Here is a 19314-nt window from a genome sequence, read left to right on the forward strand (position 1 = left end):
CTTTAAAAAATAAACATTTTTTTTGTATTGGAATAATATAAGGAAATACTAGATCTGAGCTCAGGTAGCCAGGCATTGCATGGTGAATCCTACAAACTCCGAGGACGAAAGTAACCTCCTACGATCGTTTGAAATTAAAACTTTCTAAGTAAAAGCAAGTCACTGGGATAGTTATGTCCTAGCCTCCTTTTTTTGTTTCTTTGCAAAGGTCAATCTTTACCTTATTAAGCCTGTCTATTGCCTTTTTGCATCTAGGAGAACATACCTTTGGATTTTCAGGAAAATTTTTTTTACAGACTCCTAAAGGCACAATCTCCAAACACAGAAGACCTCAGAGCTAGAATTATTATTGTTGTTATGTTAAATATTAACTCTTAAGGATTGGAGAACATTTTTTTTAAGAAAAGTATATTAGCCCTAACCGGTTTGACTCAGTGGATAGAGCGTAAGCCTCCGGATTCAAGGGTCCCAGGTTTGATCTTGTCAAGGGCATGTACCTTGGTTTCCGGCACATCCCCAGTAGGGGATATGCAAGAAGCAGCTGATCGATGTTTCTCTCTCATCGATGTTTCTAACTCTCTATCCCTCTCCCTTCTGCTCTGTAAAATATCAATAAAATATATTTAAAAGAAAAAAGAAAAATAAGAAAAGTATATTGTATTGATTTTTTTACATAGAGAAAGGGAGAGGGATAGAGAGTTAGAAACATTGATCAGCTGTCTCCTACACACCTCCTACTGGGGATGTGCCCGCAACCAAGGTCCATGCCCTTGACTGGGATTGAACCTGGGACCTTTCAGTCAGCAGGCCGATGCTCTATCCACTGAACCAAACCAGTTACAGTTTGGAGAATATTTTAAAAAGAGGATTGTGTCTATTTTTTTTTAACTTTTTATTCAATCCCAGAAATTTCCCTCCTCAGTCATCCCCACTCTAATTTTTTACCAGTGAATTTCATGTAACCCCAATATGTCTTCTTTGAGTCTCATGTATGAAAAAGGTGCAAATTTGCCATTCCTCTTACCATTGCTCAATGTGTTGTTATTTTGCTTCCTGGCAAATATTGCCAACTTGGGTCAAGGAAACTTAGAAAAACTCCCCTCACGTTTGGACATTCCTTACAACAACACCAAAAGCAATTGACACATGTGAAGCAGGTGAAAGTTACATGGAGGGGTGTCAGCATTGACTGAAGACAGATTTACAAACACAAATTTAGAGCCAACCCAGAACACAGCAAGCTAGAGCTTTCTTGTTGCTGCCAGAGAACTGAAGAAAATGCTCAAGTGGCTTTGTTTGGTATGTGTGTGTGTGTGTGTTTCTTTAATCTTCACCCAAGGGTGTTTATTCTCTCTCTCTCTCTCTTTTTTTTTTTACCCTCCCTCGACTTCCATCTGAGATTCTGCACTCTCTCCCATGCTTCCATGTCTCTGGATCCACTCCATTCTTCAGTTAATTTTGTTAATTAGTTTCCATCTATGAGTGAGATCAAGAGATGCTTTTCTTTCTCTGACTGACTTGTTTCACTTAGCACGATGCTCTCCAGGTCCCTCCATGCTGTGTGAACGGTTAAGAGATACTTCCTTTTTACTGCTGCGTAGCATTCCATGGTATAAATGTACCACAGCTTTTCTATCCACTCTTCTACTGATGGGCATTTGGGCTGTTTTTAAATCTTAAGTATTGTAAATTGTGCTGCTATGAACATAGCGGTGCATACATTCTTTCTGATTGTTGTTTCAGGGTTCTTAGGATATATTCTTAGAAGTGTGATCACAGGGTCAAATGGCAGTTCCATATTTAATTTTTGAGAAAACTCCCTATGTTTTCCATAATGTCTGCACCAGTCTGCATTCCTACCAGCAGTGTACTAGGGTTCCCTTTTTTCCATATCTTCACCAGCACTTGTCCTTTGTTGATGGTAGTCATGCTGACAGTTGTGAGGTGGTATCTAACTGTTGCTTTAATTTACATCTTATTGATGATCAGTGTCTTTCACCATTCTCACATGTCTCTTGGCCATCTTATCCACACTGAAGCCCAGGCAGAGCTGACACTTCGAATGGCCCCAGAAGCAGATGATCTTAAATAGTGATATCTGTTTTGAGACATTAACTTCGTTCAGTGGAGGTAGGTTAGATGAGTTAGACACTTGAGCAACCTCTGCAAGCTACGTTTAGCCTAAAGGAGACAGATGCCTAATGGCCTGAAAGAAGACACAATGCCTGCCATTCAGAAGAGAGCTGGTCCTGTAGAAAGATATGCAAAACCAGCAGCTAAAGGAAGCCACGCGGGTGCCCCAGAAACAAAGTTATCCTTGAAATCACCTCCCCTGAAGGCAATGGAGGGTCCTGAGTATACTTGGTGTTTTCGTGGGCTAATTGCCCTCAAAACCAGTTCTGGAATCAGGTAAGGAAATACAGGATCCTGGCGGTGGAGCCGGGGAACTACATTACCCAGAAGGCCGCGCGTGGATTGCCACCAGGCTGAGCCAATGGAAGCTCAGAAAGGTCGTTTCCCTTTTTCAAGTTCTGGTGTGCAGGACCGGTAGTCTTTTCTCCATTTTGTCTTAAGTTGTTGGCAGTACCTGTTCGCAGAGTCCCGTGGAGAAGGCTGGAGAGTGGTGCTCCCCGCATCCCAGCCAATGGTGGGAGCCTCCAGTGGTGCTCACAGCGCACACGTGGGATTGAAGCTCGGAGTCGCCACCAGACCCGCCCAGGGCCGGGACAGGGACCGCCATTCCTGCAGCGGCTTCTACTCCCGCCCCGATCTGACTATCGAGTGCAATGGCAGCGCCGGTGCTGAGGAGCTGGGCTGAGGTGAGTTTGTGTCCCCCAGGCCCTCACCGCCTCTTACAGCGAAAAGCACAGCCCGGGTGCAGGCGCCTGTCCCGTCCTGCAGCTCAGTCCCGCGTGGAGGACCGTGAGGAAGGCGGAGGGGAGAGAGGAGTGTTGTGGCTTCTGAGGACACAGCAAGTGCAGGGCAGAGAGGACGGGGGTGACTTGCATCTGAAGGTCCCTGAGGATGTGGCTGTGAGTATTGACGGAAAGAGCAGAGGCTGCAGGGAGGACGTCACAGACTCGGGGCTTTCCCGGCTGTGGGTCCATCAGGGGCCTGGGGTGGGCCTGGATCCGGCTGGACTACAAGCTCTCTACATGCCATATGCCAAGTTCATAGGTGAGTCCAGCGAGATCCAGTGGCATTGGAGCAGGAAGGGGCAGAACTGAGGGAGTGAACCTGGGGTCTGAACATGGGAAAGGGATAAACATTACCCAGTGGTGTGCACATCTGGAGGAAGTGTGAGCTGATGGTCCCGGGATCTGCTATGGGGACTTAAAGGTGAAGCATAAACCGATGCTTGGCTTTGTCTTGGAGGCAGGATCTAGGAGACTGCAGTGGTGTTGCTTGGCAGGAAGGCTGGGGCCCAGCAGGCATTGCCCAGACCTTAAATGGCATTGCTCTCTACCCTCCCCTCCCCCAATCCTTCCCACCCAACCCAGCTGCTCTGCTGAGGGCAATCACAGTGAGTAATGGGACTGTGATGAGAGAGCAGCCTGCACTGGCATTAGGGCCTGGTGTCCACACTAACCTGGTGTCCTGGAAGACGTTGAGGGTGGGCAAGATGTGTAAGGAGTAGCATTTCTGGTTCTCAGAAAGGCAGGTCTGGTTTCAGTTGTCTCCATTCTGACAGGTTGGCGTGACCTTTGAGGACATTGCCCTGTACTTCTCCAGGGAGGAATGGAGCCTCCTTGATGAGGGTCAGAGACAGCTGTACCTGAATGTGATGCTGGAGAACTTTGAACTTCTATCCTCCCTGGGTAAGACCCTCACTCTCACCAGAGACCTGGACTTGGCTTTGAGGTTTCCCAGGCCCCATCCCCCTGGGTGTGCTCTGTCCCCCCAGGTAGACTGTGGTACTGCTGGATTTTCCAGTTTTCTGGGTAGTTGCTTTCCTGGGGAGGGTTGATCTGTTTCCACTGCTCCCTTCTATTCCTGAAGTCCCAATACTCCCCGCTGCACTAAATTCACAGGGAAGGACTTGTAGTTGGTAGTGTTGTAGACATCTAAGGAATTCCACCTTAATTAGTGAAGAAAACATTTTCTGAAGAAAAAATAAAAAAACAAAGCATTTTCTGTATTCCTATATGTCATGCATAAATATTATTTGAAAAATTGTCTCTACATCCTTATCCAGTTTATTAACTAAGTTTTTTTTAGTTAAAGAATCTTTGAAATACCTTGTATATTTTATATATTAATTGCTTATTACATACAGGAACACATAATTTTTTTTCTCCAAAGTCCATGTTTTTGGAAACCCTGCATTCATCAGGTCTAGTGCCACCATGTTTCTAGCAAGCTCAGGTGCTTGTTACTAGTACTTAGCAATTAAATATTGTTAATGAAGTTGTATTGACTTTGCTTTTGAGGCAGAGTCATTGCATTGTTCTTAGCCTGCAGTATAGTATTAACATACCTTCTTTATTCCCAGGGAACTCCAACTATTTGTGTGAATGTCTGTGTATATCGCAATATTAGCTTTATTGTGCTAATCAGAGCTGAATCCACAATATCTCCAAGAGATTCCTTCATATGATTTGCGAGTATTTTCTCCCGTCCTCTTGATTGCCTTTCATTGCGTTTTGTTTATTGCTGTTGTGCAGTGAAGGTGCTATTTTTCTTTTTTTTTTTTAAATATATTTTATTGATTTTTTTACAGAGAGGAAGGGAGAGAGACAGAGAGTCAGAAAAATACATGCCCTTGATCAGAATCAAACCTGGGACCATTAAGTACGCAGGCCGACGCTCTATTCATTGAGCCAAACCAATCAGGTTCCTTCATCATTTTTCTATCAAAGAATATATTGTTAGTATGTAGAAATTGAACTCGTATTTATATGTTTATGTTGCATCCTGTAACCTTTCTGAATTTAATTCTTTATTCTTCTATTATCTTCACCTGAATAGTGAGCATATTTTTTTCATTGATTGGTTTTTTTAGAGAGAGCGTGGGAGACAGAGAGAGAGAGACAGAAATCGATGGGTTCTCTCCCACATGTGCCCCTACTGAGAGTGTGGATCGGACCAGCAACCCAGTACCTGCCTTTGACTGGGAATCGAACCCTTGTCTTCCAGTGCACAAGGTAGCATGCTCCTCAGTGAGCCACACTGCCTAGGGCTTTTTATTCTTTAAATTATTTATTTATATATACTAGAGGCCCGGTGCACAAAAATTTGTGCACTTGGGGGGGGAGAGGGGGTCCCTCAGCCCATCCTGTGCCCTCTCGCAGTCTGGGACCCCTCAGGAGATAATGACCTGCTGGCTTAGGCCTGCTCCTGGGTGGCAGAGGGCAGGCCCAATCCCTAGGTGCAGCCCCTGGTCGGGCTCAGAGCAGGGCCGATTGGGGAGTTGGGGCGCCGCCCCCTGTCATGCACAGAGCAGGGTGGATGGGGAGGTTGTGATGCCACCCCTAGTCACGCTCAGGGTAGGGCCGATTGGGGGGTTGGGGAACCGCTCTCTGTCACACTCAAGGCAGGGTCGATAGGGAAGTTGCGGCGCCACCCCCTGCCACGCACAGAGCAGGGCCGATCAGGGGGTTGGGGCGCTGCCCCCTGTCACAGAGCAGGGACCATCGGGGGTTGGGGCTCCGTACTCTGTCACAGAGCAGGGCCCATCAGGGGTTTGGGGAGCTCCCCCTTGTCATGCACAGAGCAGGGTCAATCAGGGGTTTTGGGAGCTCCCCCCTGTCATGCACAGAGCAGGGCCAATCAGGGGGTTGAGGAGCTCCCCCCTGTCACGCACAGAGTAGGGCCAATAGGGGAGCTGGGGCACCCCCCCCTGTCACATACAGAGCAGGGCCCTTGGGGGGGGGGGGTAGTTGAGGCGCCACACCCTGTCACACTCAGGGCAGGGCCGATGGGGAGGTATGGCTCTACCCCGTCTCACATAGAGCAGGGCCCGTGGGGGGGTTGGGGCGCCGCCACTGTCACACACAGAGCCGCAGGGCAATCGGGGTTGGGGCGCTGCCCTCTATCACCCACAGAGCCGCAGGGCTGATCAGGGGGTTGGGGCGCTGCCCCCTGTCACCCACAGAGCAGGGCAATCAGGGGGTTGGGGCGCCACCCTCTATCACCCACAGAGCTGCAGGGCAATCAGGGGGTTGGGGCACCACCCCCTGTCACACACAGAGCCACAGGGCAATCAGGGCGTTTGGGCATTGCCCCTTGTCACGCTGATCCCGGTGCTGGGAGGCCTCGCGGCTCCGCTGATCCCGCCCGGCAGGGTCACAGATCCGGGTCCCAGACCGCAGACAGCCTTGCCTGCTGCCGCCTGCCTTCAGTATGCAAATTAGCCACCATCTTGTTGCTTCAGGGTGGGGTCCCCACTGGGGTGCCTGGCAAGTCTGGGTGAGGGGCTGAGGGCTGTTTTCAGGCTGGCGGGTGACTGGAGCTCCAAACCTCTCCTTTTTTTCTTTTTTTTTTATTCTGGCATTTATTTACCTTCTATGGCTGTCACTGGAGCTGAGAGCCGGCTTTCTCTCTGAGGCTCGGCTGAAAGCAGGTTTCTGGCCTTTGTTTTCTGTATTCGAAACAATGTTGCGACTCCAGCTCTGAGATCCCGGCTGACTGACAGGAGGTTTCTGGAGTTTTGTTTATCTTCTGTAAATGTTACTATGTTTCCAACTGAAGCTCAGAGGCCGGCGGGGAACGTTGGAGTCCACAGCAAGCAAGCCTCCTGTTAGCTTCCAGCTGCCTGGCTGCCGGCCGCCATCTTGGCTGACAGTTAATTTGCATAAGGATACGCTGATTAGCCAATGGGAAGGGTAGCGGTTGTACGCCAAATACCATGTTTCTCTTTTATTAGTGTAGATAGATATAGATATATATATATAGATATAGATATATATATATATATATATATAGATATATATAGATATATATATCTATATATATATATATATATTTTATTTCCTAGAGGAAGGGGAGAGAGAGATAGAAAGATCAGTGATGAGAGTCATTGATCAGCTGCCTCCTGCACGACCCCCACTGGTGATTGAGTTTGCAATCAGTGCAGGTGTCCTAACAAAGAATTGAATTGTGACCTCCTAGTTCATGAGTCAATGCTCAATCAGTGAGACATACCGGTAGCATTTATTTATTGATTTTAGAGACAGGAAGGGAGACAGAGAAAAGGAGGGAAACACTGATCAGCTGCTCTACCCACCTTTACATTCATTGGTTGTCCCCTACATGTGCCCTGATGGGGGATCAAATCTACAACCTTTGTGCATCAGGACCACACACTCAACAACTGAGCCACCTGGACAGGATTCTGAATTTGTTTATTAATTTCAGAAGATCATAGTGGGATCTTGACCAATTTCTCTATGGAGGATCATGTCATGTGCTAACATCAACATCTCTTATGATGCGTTGTGGTTCATCGTGATAGGTATTAATGTCTTATCTTTCATGTATTGTTTTTTTAAAATATATTTTATTAATTTTTAAAAAATATATCTTTATTGTTCAGATTATTACAGTTGTTCCTCTTTTTTACCCCCATAGCTCCCCTCCACCTGGTTCCCACCCCATCCTCTGCCCTTACCCCCCACCCCCACTGTCCTCATCCATAGGTGTACGATTTTTGTCCAGTCTCTTCCCACACCCCTCACACCCCTTTTCCCCTGAGAATTGTCAGTCCACTCCCTTTCTATGCCCCTGATTCTATTCACCAGCTTACTCTGTTCATCAGATTTTTTATTCACTTGATTTTTAGATTCACTTGTTGATAGATATGTATTTGTTTTTTATAATTTTTATCTTTTTCTTCTTCTTCCTCTTCTTTTTTTTTTTTTAAATATATTTTTATTGAATTTTTACAGAGGGGAAGGGAGAGGGATAGAGAGTTAGAAACATCCATGAGAGAGAAACATCAATCAGCTGCCTCGGTTGTCAGTTCGGTCATTTAGGCCGCCAGGGCCCCTAGCTGTTTATATAATTAGATTCCTTTTACATAGAGAGGAAGAGAAATGGAGAAAGAGAGAGAGAGAGAGATGGGGGAGAAAAATCAATCGGCTGGCTGCCTTCTGCACACATGTAAACCGGATATGAAACCCTCATTCTGATATGTGCTCTAACCGAGAATGGAACCCTCTACCCTTTGATACACTGGAGTATGCTCCAACCAACTAAGCCACCCTGACCATGACATTCTGTGGTGTTTAAAATAAAAAATTTCCAGTTTTTTAGAGAACAGGCCACTAGAATGAATGAGAATAGAAGCACAGTGGCTGATAGTGGTAACGCTAACCCATTATTTTTATTTATTTATTTAAATATATTTTTATTGATTTCAGAAGGGAGAGAGAGTGAGAGATAGAAACATCAATGATGAGAGAGAATCATTGATTGGCTGCCTCCTCCACGCCCCCCAGCGGGGACGAAGCCTACAACCCGGTCATGTGCCCTTGCCCGGAATGGAACCTGGGACCCTTCAGTCTAAAAGCTGATGCTCTATCCACTGAGCTAAACCAGCTAGGACTAACACTTTTGTTTTAATACATTTTTATTGATTTCTCAGAGGAAGGGAGACAGAGAAAGAGAGACAGACAGAGAGAAACATTAATGATGAGAGAGTATCACTGGTCAGCTGCCTCCTGCATGCCCCCTTACTGAAACTGAACCCACAAAAAACTCGGCCTGTGACCTTGACTGGAATGGAACCTAGGACCTTTCAGTCCCCAGGCTTACACTCTATCCACTGAGTAAACTAGCTAGGGCTGACCCTTGCTCTATTTATTTATTTACTTAGTTCGTTAGTTAATTATTATTAACCCTTGTGTTAGACCTTAGGTATTCTCAAATGCCCTTCCTCACCCAGTTTCCTGTCTTCCTTTCTATGCAGTTGTCCTTATTTGGTATTCAGTATTATTGTTTGTCTTCATGGTACTGTTATTCCCATTTCCTGTGGGATTTTTTTTCATGGATAGCTGTCTACTTACTCTGCGATGGGGAAAGATTCTCTGTCTCTCATTCTGCCATCTTGCTGATGTCACTCACATAGGTCTTTTGTCTGTGATCTCCTTTGTGCTTTGTTGTTCTACCACAGTACTGACCATCCATATTTTTAGTTTTTCTTTTAAGATTTGCATCATTTATCCCATGTAGTGGCTCAACTGGGATTTAAGAGGCAGAATCCTTTGTGCATCACAGGAGAAACATGACTTTATCAATGACAGGCTAGACCAGGGGTCCTCAAACTTTTTAAACAGGGGCCAGTTCACTGTCCCTCAGACTGTTGAAGGGCCAGGCTATAGTTTTAAAAAAAACTATGAACATATTCCTATGCACACTGCACATATCTATATCTTATTTTGAAGTAAGAAAACAAAACGGGAACAAATACAATATTAGTATTTGCATGTGGCCTGCGGGCCGTGGTTTGAGGACCTCTGGGCTAGACCCAGAGGCAGTCTTGCCTTGGCGAAGGGCTGTTGGGGCAGTTTTCACACCTGGGCTTTGTTACATTCATAACTAGGAACCCATTTTGTTCAACAGTGTTTTCTTACCATTGCCCACTCCTCACCCAATTCTACTTCTTCTTGCTTGATGTTGACACTTTTCAGTTTTAATACTGATCATTCTACTTGGATTCCCAGCCCATGGATAACCTTAACCTCTCTAAACTTTGCACCTCTACCTCTTTCACACATCTCGCTTTATTGCACTCCAATATTGTTCCATGCCTTCAGGCCTTAGAGTGCACATGTATTATTTATTATATTGGCGCTGAACATCACGTGCTCTAATATGATTGATCATTTATGGTTTTGAACACATTGGAATTATTCTACACAGACTCATATCGCCAGCATGAACGGTCCTAAAGGAAGCCATCTGTGGAGTAATAACGAGCAGACCCTGCCTCTCTTCTTTTTGTCCCAGCCTATGCTTCCGTCCTCCCTTGGTGAGATTTTCCTCATCCAGTGACCTTTTGTGCCATGTTATATATAACAGCCATTTCCTGAGAGTCTGACTCACTTGTCTTGAAAATCATTGTAGGGAATCATGTCCAGTCATGACAGATATACATGTGTGTTGAAGATATTCTGTTTTTATCAGGTCAACATGCACTTCACCTACATTTCCTTTTGTTCAGGTTGCTGCTGTGGAGAAGAGAATGTGGAGGTCCCGACTGAACAAAAGGGTTCTGGAAGATTGTCACAGGCAAGAAATCCGAATTTACCCCCGTCTTCCCAGAAGAGTCACCCTGTGAGAGTTGTGGGCTAGTCCTGGCAAACATTTTGCACATGATAGAGCTGCAGGGAACACAACACAGACAGATACTGTTGAGCTGTGGGGCATGTGCAAAAAGATTTTCTTTGTGTGCAAAATTTCACCAAAGCATGTGAAAGAGAAGACTTTCATTAGAGGTGTGGAAAGGCTGTCACTTGCAAACAGCTGGAAGTTCAATGTTTCCCAGAATCATTTCACATGCAGGGATGTTGGGCTGGTTGTCCTTACTGGGTCAGGACATGTCCACCTAAAGGCTACTCATACTCAGACCAGGGACAGTTCAAATGCTATTTTGATGCGTGGAGTGGCGTTTCAAAGGAGAAAAAATTATTTCAGCAGAAAAGAATGTAAGAAAGACATTAGTTGCTCCCACACGTTTATTCAGCGAAAAGGTGTCCATCTTGGAAGTGGTTGTTGTGTGTGCTCTGAATGTGGTAAATATTTTACCAAATTTTCTGGTTTTCATTTTCAACAGAGAGGTCACACTGGAGAAAAGCATTATAAATGCTGTGAATGTGGGAAATCTTTTACAAGTAGCCATGCTCTCCAATATCCTCAGAGAGTTCACACTGGAGAAAAGACCTATCAATGCAGTGAATGTGGGAAAGCTTTTACCGCTAAGACCCACCTTCGTCGACATCTGAGACTTCATTCGGGAGAAAAGCTTTATAAATGCAGTGAATATGGAAAAACTTTTACGCAGAGCACTAGCCTTCATGATCATCAGGTAGTTCATACAGGAGAAAAGCCTTTTCAGTGCAGTGAATGTGGGAAATCTTTTACCCGGAGCACTCACCTTCGTTTTCATCAGAGAGTTCATACAGGAGAAAAGCCTTATAAATGCACTGGATGTGGGAAATCTTTTAAAACGAGCAATGGTCTCCAATATCATGAGAGAGTACACACTGGAGAAAAGCCTTATCAATGCAATGAATGTGGAAAATCTTTTACCTCTAAGACCATCCTTTGTCAACATCAGAGAATTCATTCGGGAGAAAAGCCTTACAAATGCAGTGAATGTGGGAAGTCTTTTATTCAGAGCACTGAACTTCATTATCATCACAGACTTCATACAGGAGAAAAGCCTTATAAATGCAGAGAATGTGGGAAATCTTTTACCCATAGCTCCACTCTTTATTATCATCACAGACTTCATACGGGGGAAAAGCCTCATAAATGCAGTGAATGTGGAAAATCTTTTACACGTAGCAGTTCTCTCCAATATCATCAGAGTGTTCACACTGGAGAAAAGCCTTATAAATGCAGTGAATGTGGGAAATCTTTTTTCGCTAAGACCGACCTTCATCATCATCAGAGAGTTCATACTGGAGAAAAGCCTTATAAATGCAGTGAATGTGGAAAATCATTTAAAAGTAGAAAAGGTCTCCAATATCATCAGAGAGTTCACACTGGAGAAAAGCCTTATCAATGCAGTGAATGTCAAAAATCTTTTACCACTAACACCGTCCTTCATCGTCATCAGAGAGTTCATACGGGAGAAAAACCTTATAAATGCAGTGAATGTGGAAAATCTTTTACAAGTTGCAATGGTCTCCAATATCATCGGAGTGTTCACACTGGGGAAAAGCCTTATCAGTGTAGTGAATGTGGGAAATCTTTTACCCAGAGCACTGCCCTTCATTATCATCAGAGACTTCATACAGGAGAAAAGCCTTATAAATGCAGTGAATGTGGAAAATCTTTTACAAGGAGCAGTGGTCTTCAATATCATCAGAGAGTTCACACTGGAGAAAAACATGAGTGCAATTAATATGAGGTATCTCTCTGCCAAATTTCTAAATTCGCTCTGCACATATGAGTCCAAATGTGAGAAATTTCTTAGATGTGTAGGAAATGTAGTTTCTTAGTTAGGACTTAACATTAGTACAAGAAAATTTGTGAGTCCTCATTTTTCTGAATTTTATCTGATATATTTAATCACCTACATTATGTAAAGTTCCCATAAGTGTTTTTGTTTTTGTCTTTGTTTTTATGTTGGAACACTATGTAATTATGTTGCACTTTTTAACATGCAGAGATGTCCTGCCAGATCTATGTCACTGCATATTTCTATTGAAGGTATTTCACGTGAACCACCGATAAGGTCCCTACAGATGGTGTCAATCACCATCCTCGTGCCCAGGGAAGCAAAGTCTGTTTTTTTTTGTTGACGAAAATGAGGAATACCTGAGCCCATAGTTCTTTCTTTTTTCCCTGTCATGCGTTGCCACCTAGGACTCATTACTGTTGGCCCCAGTAAACATAATGTTGCAGAGGGAATGCTTTCCCTGAATGCCAGTGATGAATTTATTGAGTGCCTGAGTCATCAGTGCAAGAACTGCCTGTCTCATGTCTCTTTGGTTTGTACAATAATGAAGGCTTTTTCCTAAGACTTCTTTAATCTTGGCTGTTCTATTTACTGTGTGGGTTAGCTTTAAGGAGACCGGGGCTCTCCAAGCATGATGAGGTGAACAACTTTTATGGGGTCTCAAACCTTTTTGCCCTTGGGGCAACAGTATGGTGCAGAAATTAGCTCAGCAGTTTTTGGCAAATTTACACTGCTGCCCATATTTTCCTAGGAAACACTCTGGACTCTAATCCTCATGTGATGTCTGGATGCTTTGAGACACAGAGATCACTCCAAAGAGGAGGTAGCTGTGACAACCTCTAGTATGTCTGGGAGCATGAATTTTTTTCTTGTTTGCAAGGAATGCCAATACATGTGAAGGGTATGTCTTGCCCAGGTCTTGCAGAGGGCCATGTGCCCTAATGCCTACAATTTCACTGGTGATGTTTACTGGTTTGAGGACCATAGAAGTGAGGGAAACCCTTTCACTGAAGAAACACTGACCTAATAATTGTTGGACGAGACTGCAGCCCCTTAGATGGAATGGTCCTCACCTAACTGGGCATCCAGGAATTGTTTTCAGGAAAAGACTACAGCAGTTCTGTGCACACATATCCATGGGACCCCAGGCATGTTTATCTTCTGTGGAGCATTCATTGTCATTGATTATAATCGAGATGTTTTGTGGCTCTTGTAGCTTCTCAGATGTTCCCATCAGAGGCATTGGCGCTCAGGCAGCAAAACAAAGATGGAGACAAATGCTGTCGTTAGTCCAAGGATGTTTCTTTTGTGGCTTTCGGTGAAAGTTCTTCATTGTTTGTTAAATTTTTTGTACTGACATGAAACTCTCACCCAGAGGGCATATGAATGTGGAATGAATATAGAGTTGTGAAACCTGTTCTTCTAAAGTAGATGAACATACATTTGCTTTATCTTGAACCATTTTTAACAGCTGTAATGAGTAAGTTACATGTGTTAAGTATAGTGTTTCATAAATCTTGACATGTGCATTAAACTGAAACTATCATTATAGTCATAATGCTGACTATATGTTTTACTGTGTAATTGCTTCATGACCTATTTTAACCTGTCCCTTTTCTTCAAAGCTTTCCTAGTTTCCGTGGATTTACATTCCATTTTCATAGAGAACTTTATTTTTTAAGTATTTTTTGCTTTAATTAATTTGTCATATACTTGTGGATTTATTCAAGTTATATTAGTAACTCAACTTTTTTTCTGATAGATATTCTTTTTTAAAAATAATATATTTTATTGAGGAAACTTTCCAGTACACGTGGTGTTAGGTGGAGGAGCAGCTGCTGCCTCAGCTGCGCGCAGTAACACCCTCTCTCCAGCTCCTCCACACCTGCCTCGGCCTGCTCACCGGCTGTCAAATATGATGAAAGCAACCACTTACTATGATGTTTTGGGGGTCAAACCCAGTGCCACCCAGGAAGAACTGAAAAAGGCTTATAGGAAGCTGGCCTTGAAGTACCACCTTGATAAGAATCCAAATGAAGGGAGAGAAGTTTAAACATTTCTCAAGCTTACAAAGTGCTCTCTGATTCTGCTTCCTGAGTGTGTCCCTTATGTATGAGAGGAATGGAAGTCTGCCTTTTTTTGGGTTGGGCTGCAGAAGCACAAGAGTTTCTCTTTGTGCCTGGGGCCTGGAGGGAGGAATTATAGCCTCAGGAGAAAAAATGGCTGCCCAAGTCCCGGGCTCAGGGGTGACTCAGCAGTCAATTTGCTGCCACCTCTCCTGTCCCCCCTTCTCTCCCAGCCTCTCCCTAGATTCCACTCGTCCACACCTCCTCCCGCTCTTCAGCACGGGTGAGTGTCTGTATCCGAATTGTCCTATGAACAGGGTTCAGTGAACACAAACGCCGGCCGCAGAAACGGGAAAGGCTGAGTCTCTGTAAGCTCCTCTCTTACCGGCACTGCATGGTCTGGTCAGCGCTTCAGGCTGCCCCTTTTAGGCTCAGTCCTCCGTAATTACGGAACCCAGATCTCAAATACCCCAGCACCAATAGTCCCGCGGATCTGCTTTCCACAGTCAGGGGCTGTGCTTGTCCCGAGAGACATGGCTGTGTGCCAGGCCGTCTCCCTCTGACCCTCTGAGTTCAGAGGTCTGGCAGACTTTCCTGCCCAGATCCCTGGTTTTTACCTTTCAGGGGGAACTCTGCCCTTCCCAGCTGCAAACTGTCTCACCAGCTGAGTATACTTTGCCAATTTGGGGTGGGTGTTACTAGTTTCAGCTGCTCACTCCTTTGCCCCGGGACAAGACCTGGGACACGTCTGCCTATACCACCGCCATCTTGACTCTTGGGCAGGTGTTTTAGAGTCCTGACGCCAATTCAGCGGGAAATGGGGGGCAGTGATCAGACTCCCTATGCCCTGGATCCAGGCATCCTAGATTTGAATTTCAGATTTTCTATTATCACTGGGACTTACAATGACATAACCCATTCTGCCAGGTTTAAGTCAGTTTCCTCCTGTGAAAAACAAGTATGAGGCATGTCCCCATGCCAGGGCTATTGGAGAAGGTCCAGTGGAAAGGTGTCTACTTGGCCCCAGCAACTCCAGCCACTCCCTGCAGAGACCTTCCCAGGCAGGCACTGCTCACTCCCCGGATGCCCGCAAGCACCTTTGTCTTCGGGTTCATTTTAGTGAGAAATGGGACCTATAAGAAGCCGCTGACTCTGCTGCAGGGAGGCAGGTGCTGTGGGCACTCAGGTCTCATTGTGGTGCGGCCCATATCAAATTGCTGAAAAAGTTCATTGTCAGAGAAATGAAGTCAGCTCCCCGAGTTTACACCACAGACGAGTGTCAGGTTCAAGGGACTGGATTTTATCTATTATTTTCTCCAGCATGAGACACAGTCCGTACCTCAGATGTGCAGCCCTCACTGGAGCAGGTACAGTCTGAGGACCAGGGTGGCTCAGCTGCAGCTCCTGTTTCCATGGCTGCAGTTATGCGATTCCTCCCATTCCCTTTACATCTCAGAGCACTTACCCTTGGCCTCCCCTTGTTGAGGGGAACGCCATCATTTCTCAGCTGCAGTGGTTCCTCCAGGGAAACTTCTTTCAGAGTGAGCTGCTTGTTTGTCTGCCTCCACTTTGATCCCAGCACAAAATATGACCCTCAGGAGACCTCGGTAATTAGGGCTGGGTCTCTGCACTTGTGCCCACATGTTGGGTGTCATGCTGCCATTCTATTTACTTGGGTGAATTTCATGCTTCAGTTTGACCCTTCATATGTGACACTGACACTCACCCTTCAGGAGAGCATATGCTTTGATAGGAATTTTGGGACCTAATATTCGGAAGTGATGCTGGAGTCCTACCAGATCCTGGTCTCAGTGGACAGGTGCTCACCTCTTATTCCTGCATAGGACCCACTGCCCATGTGATTCTGTCCTCTATATCCCTACGGGCTGAATGAGACAATGGCTCTCACCGTGCTTTCCCTGCAGCCCGGATCATGTTCTGGACCCCAGTCCTCCTTCCCAGCCTCCTGTGTCTGCACCCTGGGTCATTGGGTTAGAACAGGGTCCTTTTGAGTACAAGCCCTCACCGCAGTCCACAGCACACTGGGCCACAACGGAGGTCCTTACTGTGCTTTTCCTGACAATCTGCCCGAACTGAGTCTCCACACATAACATTTTTTGATTGTAGGTTAAGTTGGCTTTTCAGATGATGGTGTTTGCCATTTCAGCCTGTTACTCTTTTTTGAGTCATTTCCATATACTAAGCATGTCCAGTTCAAAGGCTAACACAGGCCATATAAACAAAGGTTAAGTTTCTGTGTGACACACACACAAAAAAACTTAAATTTTCATAGAAATGTAGGTTTATCTCGATAGGTTGAATACAAATGGCTGATATAAATAAGTGATCATTAATGAATATTTGTTGTTGGTCCCCTGCAGCCTGGGGGCCCCACTTTGACATGCTTGATGTATACAGTAGGTGTACATGTTAACAAGTTTTTTATTGTTTTCCCCTGTTAATCTGTGTTATTTAATTTTTAAAAAACTATATTTCTATTGATCCCAGAGAGAGAGACACGAAAACATCAATGATGAGAGAGAATCATTGCTGGACTGCCTCCTGTGTGCCCCACAATGGGGATCAAGCTTGAAACCCGGGCATTCGCCCCCGACCAGAATTGAACCAGGAACCCTTCAGTCCACAGGCCGACACTCTGTCCACTAAGCCAAATCAGCTAAGGCTATCCATTTAATTTCTTTTTATGTTCCAATAAAACTTTATTAACAAAAGCAGTCCAGCTGACTTTGACCCCAGGCAGTAGTGTGCCAATTTTCACTATAATACAAAACACCGTGAATTCAAATTCCGAAATCCCAGACAAAACGAATTTTAAATGAACAAGGTTTGGTTTACACAGTAAAGAAAAAGAAATGTCCCATTCAGCTGGAGATCAATATTGCCTCATTTGGGGGAAAAAAACAAAATTCACTGACGGAGACAGAAATGATGTAAAAAAAAAAATAAGAAAATGGTTTTGTCTCTGGAAACAATTCTTATACGGTTATGGGGGGGAAAAACACATTTAACTCTATTATCCACAGTAATGTTACAAATAAGAGGTCAAAGTGACAAACAAACAGAAAGTCCTCCTGACATCAGATATGCCTTTCTTTTCCCTTCCTTCATAGGACTCAATCCTGGCCATGAGCTGTGCAGGGTTGATGGAATGGACATCGCGCAGAGAAGCGCGAGAGCTCTGGCTCCCTGTGAGAGCATTCTCCATGTCTGCTGGCAGGAAGTTCATCCTGGAGGGGAGTTACAGGAGCCTTTTTCCAACTTCACCATCCCTAGAGAGAAGAGGCCTCATAGTGTGTTTCCAGGCCTGCTGCCCCGGGCTGGCCCGGGGACCACAACTCCGTGGTCGCGCCCTTGGGGGGCCTCACAGCAGAGGGGCGGCCTCTGCAGGCCAGGACCCTGGATCGAGCCCCGCAGGCGAGGCACAGCCCACCGCCTTCCCTATCCATTTAATTTGTAGACTAACCAAAGAACCTAGAAAAGAAGGGAAAATTATTTTGCCTCTACAATGTCATTTCCCTCATCTTCTTTCACAATCACTCCCTTAACTCGATAAATTAAAGGAATACTGTTAAGTTTTGGGCTGTGATACAGCCTGTGAAAGAATTCACAACTAAAAGCAATGCAGAGAGGAAGTTTATTTTACTTTCCAAGAGAGGAAAAGGCCAAGTATTGCTAGTCAATTCAGGGCAGGGAAGAAATGGTGGCTTCTGCTTTCCAGCAGTGCCTGTCACTAAGGGACACTGAATGGAGGGGCCTTGGGCTGAGCTGAAGTTGTGTAGATAAGAGGTAGATCCAGTTAGACAATTGAGCCACCTCCCTCAGCTACATATGGCCTGAAGGAGACACATGCCAAATGTCTTGAATAAAAAACGTTGCCTCCCATTCAGAAAGAGCAAGTTCTGAAGAAATATATGCAAAATCAGCCGTGCAAGTGGCAGAGAAACAAACTTGCCCCCGACATCACCTCCACTGAAGGCTCTTGAGGACCCCTAGTGTAGTTGGTGTGTAATTGGGTTCCATGAACCTAAATCAAGTCCTGGAGTCCACTGAGAAATATGGCACCTTGCCCTTGAAGCGAAAAAAACTACAATACCCACAAGGCCGAGCGTGGGATGCCATCAAGCTGAGCCAATGGGGGCTCACAGAAGGCATTTCCGTTTGGCCGCTTCTGTAGGGCGGGACCGGTAGTCCTCCTGGCGGGTTTTGTGTTTTCAGGTTTTCCTCTCAGGCGGTCGGGAGTTCTTGGACTCAGTCCAGTGGAGAAGGGCAAAGAGTGGTGCTCCCGCCTTACAGCCAATGGTGGGAGCCGCCAGTGGTGTCACAGCTCACACTCCGGATTGACGCTCGGAGTCACCGCCCGGACCCACTCCAGGGCCGGGACAGGGACCGCCATTCCTGCAGCGGCTTCTACTCCCGCCCGGCTCAGCCCACAGAGGGCAATGGCGGCGCCGGTGCTGAGGAGACGGGCTGAGGTGAGTTCAGTCCCCCAGGCCCTCACCGCCTCCTCACACAGACACCACAGCCTGGGGAGGGCGCCTGTCCCGTCCTGCAGCTCAGTCCCGCGTGGAGGACCGTGAGGAGGCGGAGGGGAGAGAGGAGTGTTGCGGCTTCTGAGGACACAGCAAGTGCAGGGCAGAGAGGACGGGGGTGACTTGCATCTGAAGGTCCCTGAGGATGTGGCTGTGAGTATTGTCAGAAAGATCAGAGGCTGCAGGGAGGACGGCACCGACTCATTCGGGGCTTTCCCGGCTATGGGTCCATCAGGGGCCTGGGGTGAGCCTGGATCCGGCTGGAAGACAAGCTCTCTACACGCCATATGCGAAGTTAATGGGTGAGTCCAGCGAGATCCAGTGGCATTGGAGCAGGAAGGGGGCAGAGCTGAGGGAGTGAACCTGGGGTCTGAACATGGGAAGGGGATAAACATTACCCAGTGGTGTGCACATCTGGAGGAAGTGTGAGCTGATGGTCCCGGGAGCTGCTATGGGGACTTAAAGGTGAAGCACAAACCCAGGCTTGGCTTTGTCTTGGAGGCAGGATCTAGGAGACTGCAGTGGTGTTGCTTGGCAGGAAGGCTGGGGCCCTGCAGGCATCGCCCAGACC

General features: G+C 45.9%; 2 protein-coding genes across 2 annotated transcripts; both read left to right on the top strand.

The window, feature by feature from the left end:
* Positions 1 to 751: 751 nt before the first annotated feature.
* On the top strand, positions 752 to 10293 carry LOC139000379 (zinc finger protein 211-like). The gene is made up of 3 exons (XM_070402605.1): positions 752 to 2819; positions 3692 to 3818; positions 10163 to 10293. The coding sequence occupies exons 1-3, from the start codon at positions 2787 to 2789 to the stop codon at positions 10291 to 10293; spliced, it is 291 nt and encodes a 96-aa protein (XP_070258706.1). The 5' UTR covers positions 752 to 2786.
* On the top strand, positions 10214 to 13661 carry LOC139000375 (zinc finger protein 420-like). Its single transcript, XM_070402602.1, has one exon. The coding sequence runs from the start codon at positions 10367 to 10369 to the stop codon at positions 12068 to 12070; it is 1704 nt and encodes a 567-aa protein (XP_070258703.1). The 5' UTR covers positions 10214 to 10366; the 3' UTR covers positions 12071 to 13661.
* The last annotated feature ends 5653 nt before the right edge of the window (positions 13662 to 19314 follow it).

This window comes from Myotis yumanensis, unplaced genomic scaffold (genome assembly GCF_028538775.1).
Source record: "Myotis yumanensis isolate MYYU_CA2020_CCGP unplaced genomic scaffold, mMyoYum1.0.hap1 SCAF_23, whole genome shotgun sequence".
Lineage (NCBI taxonomy): Eukaryota > Metazoa > Chordata > Mammalia > Chiroptera > Vespertilionidae > Myotis > Myotis yumanensis.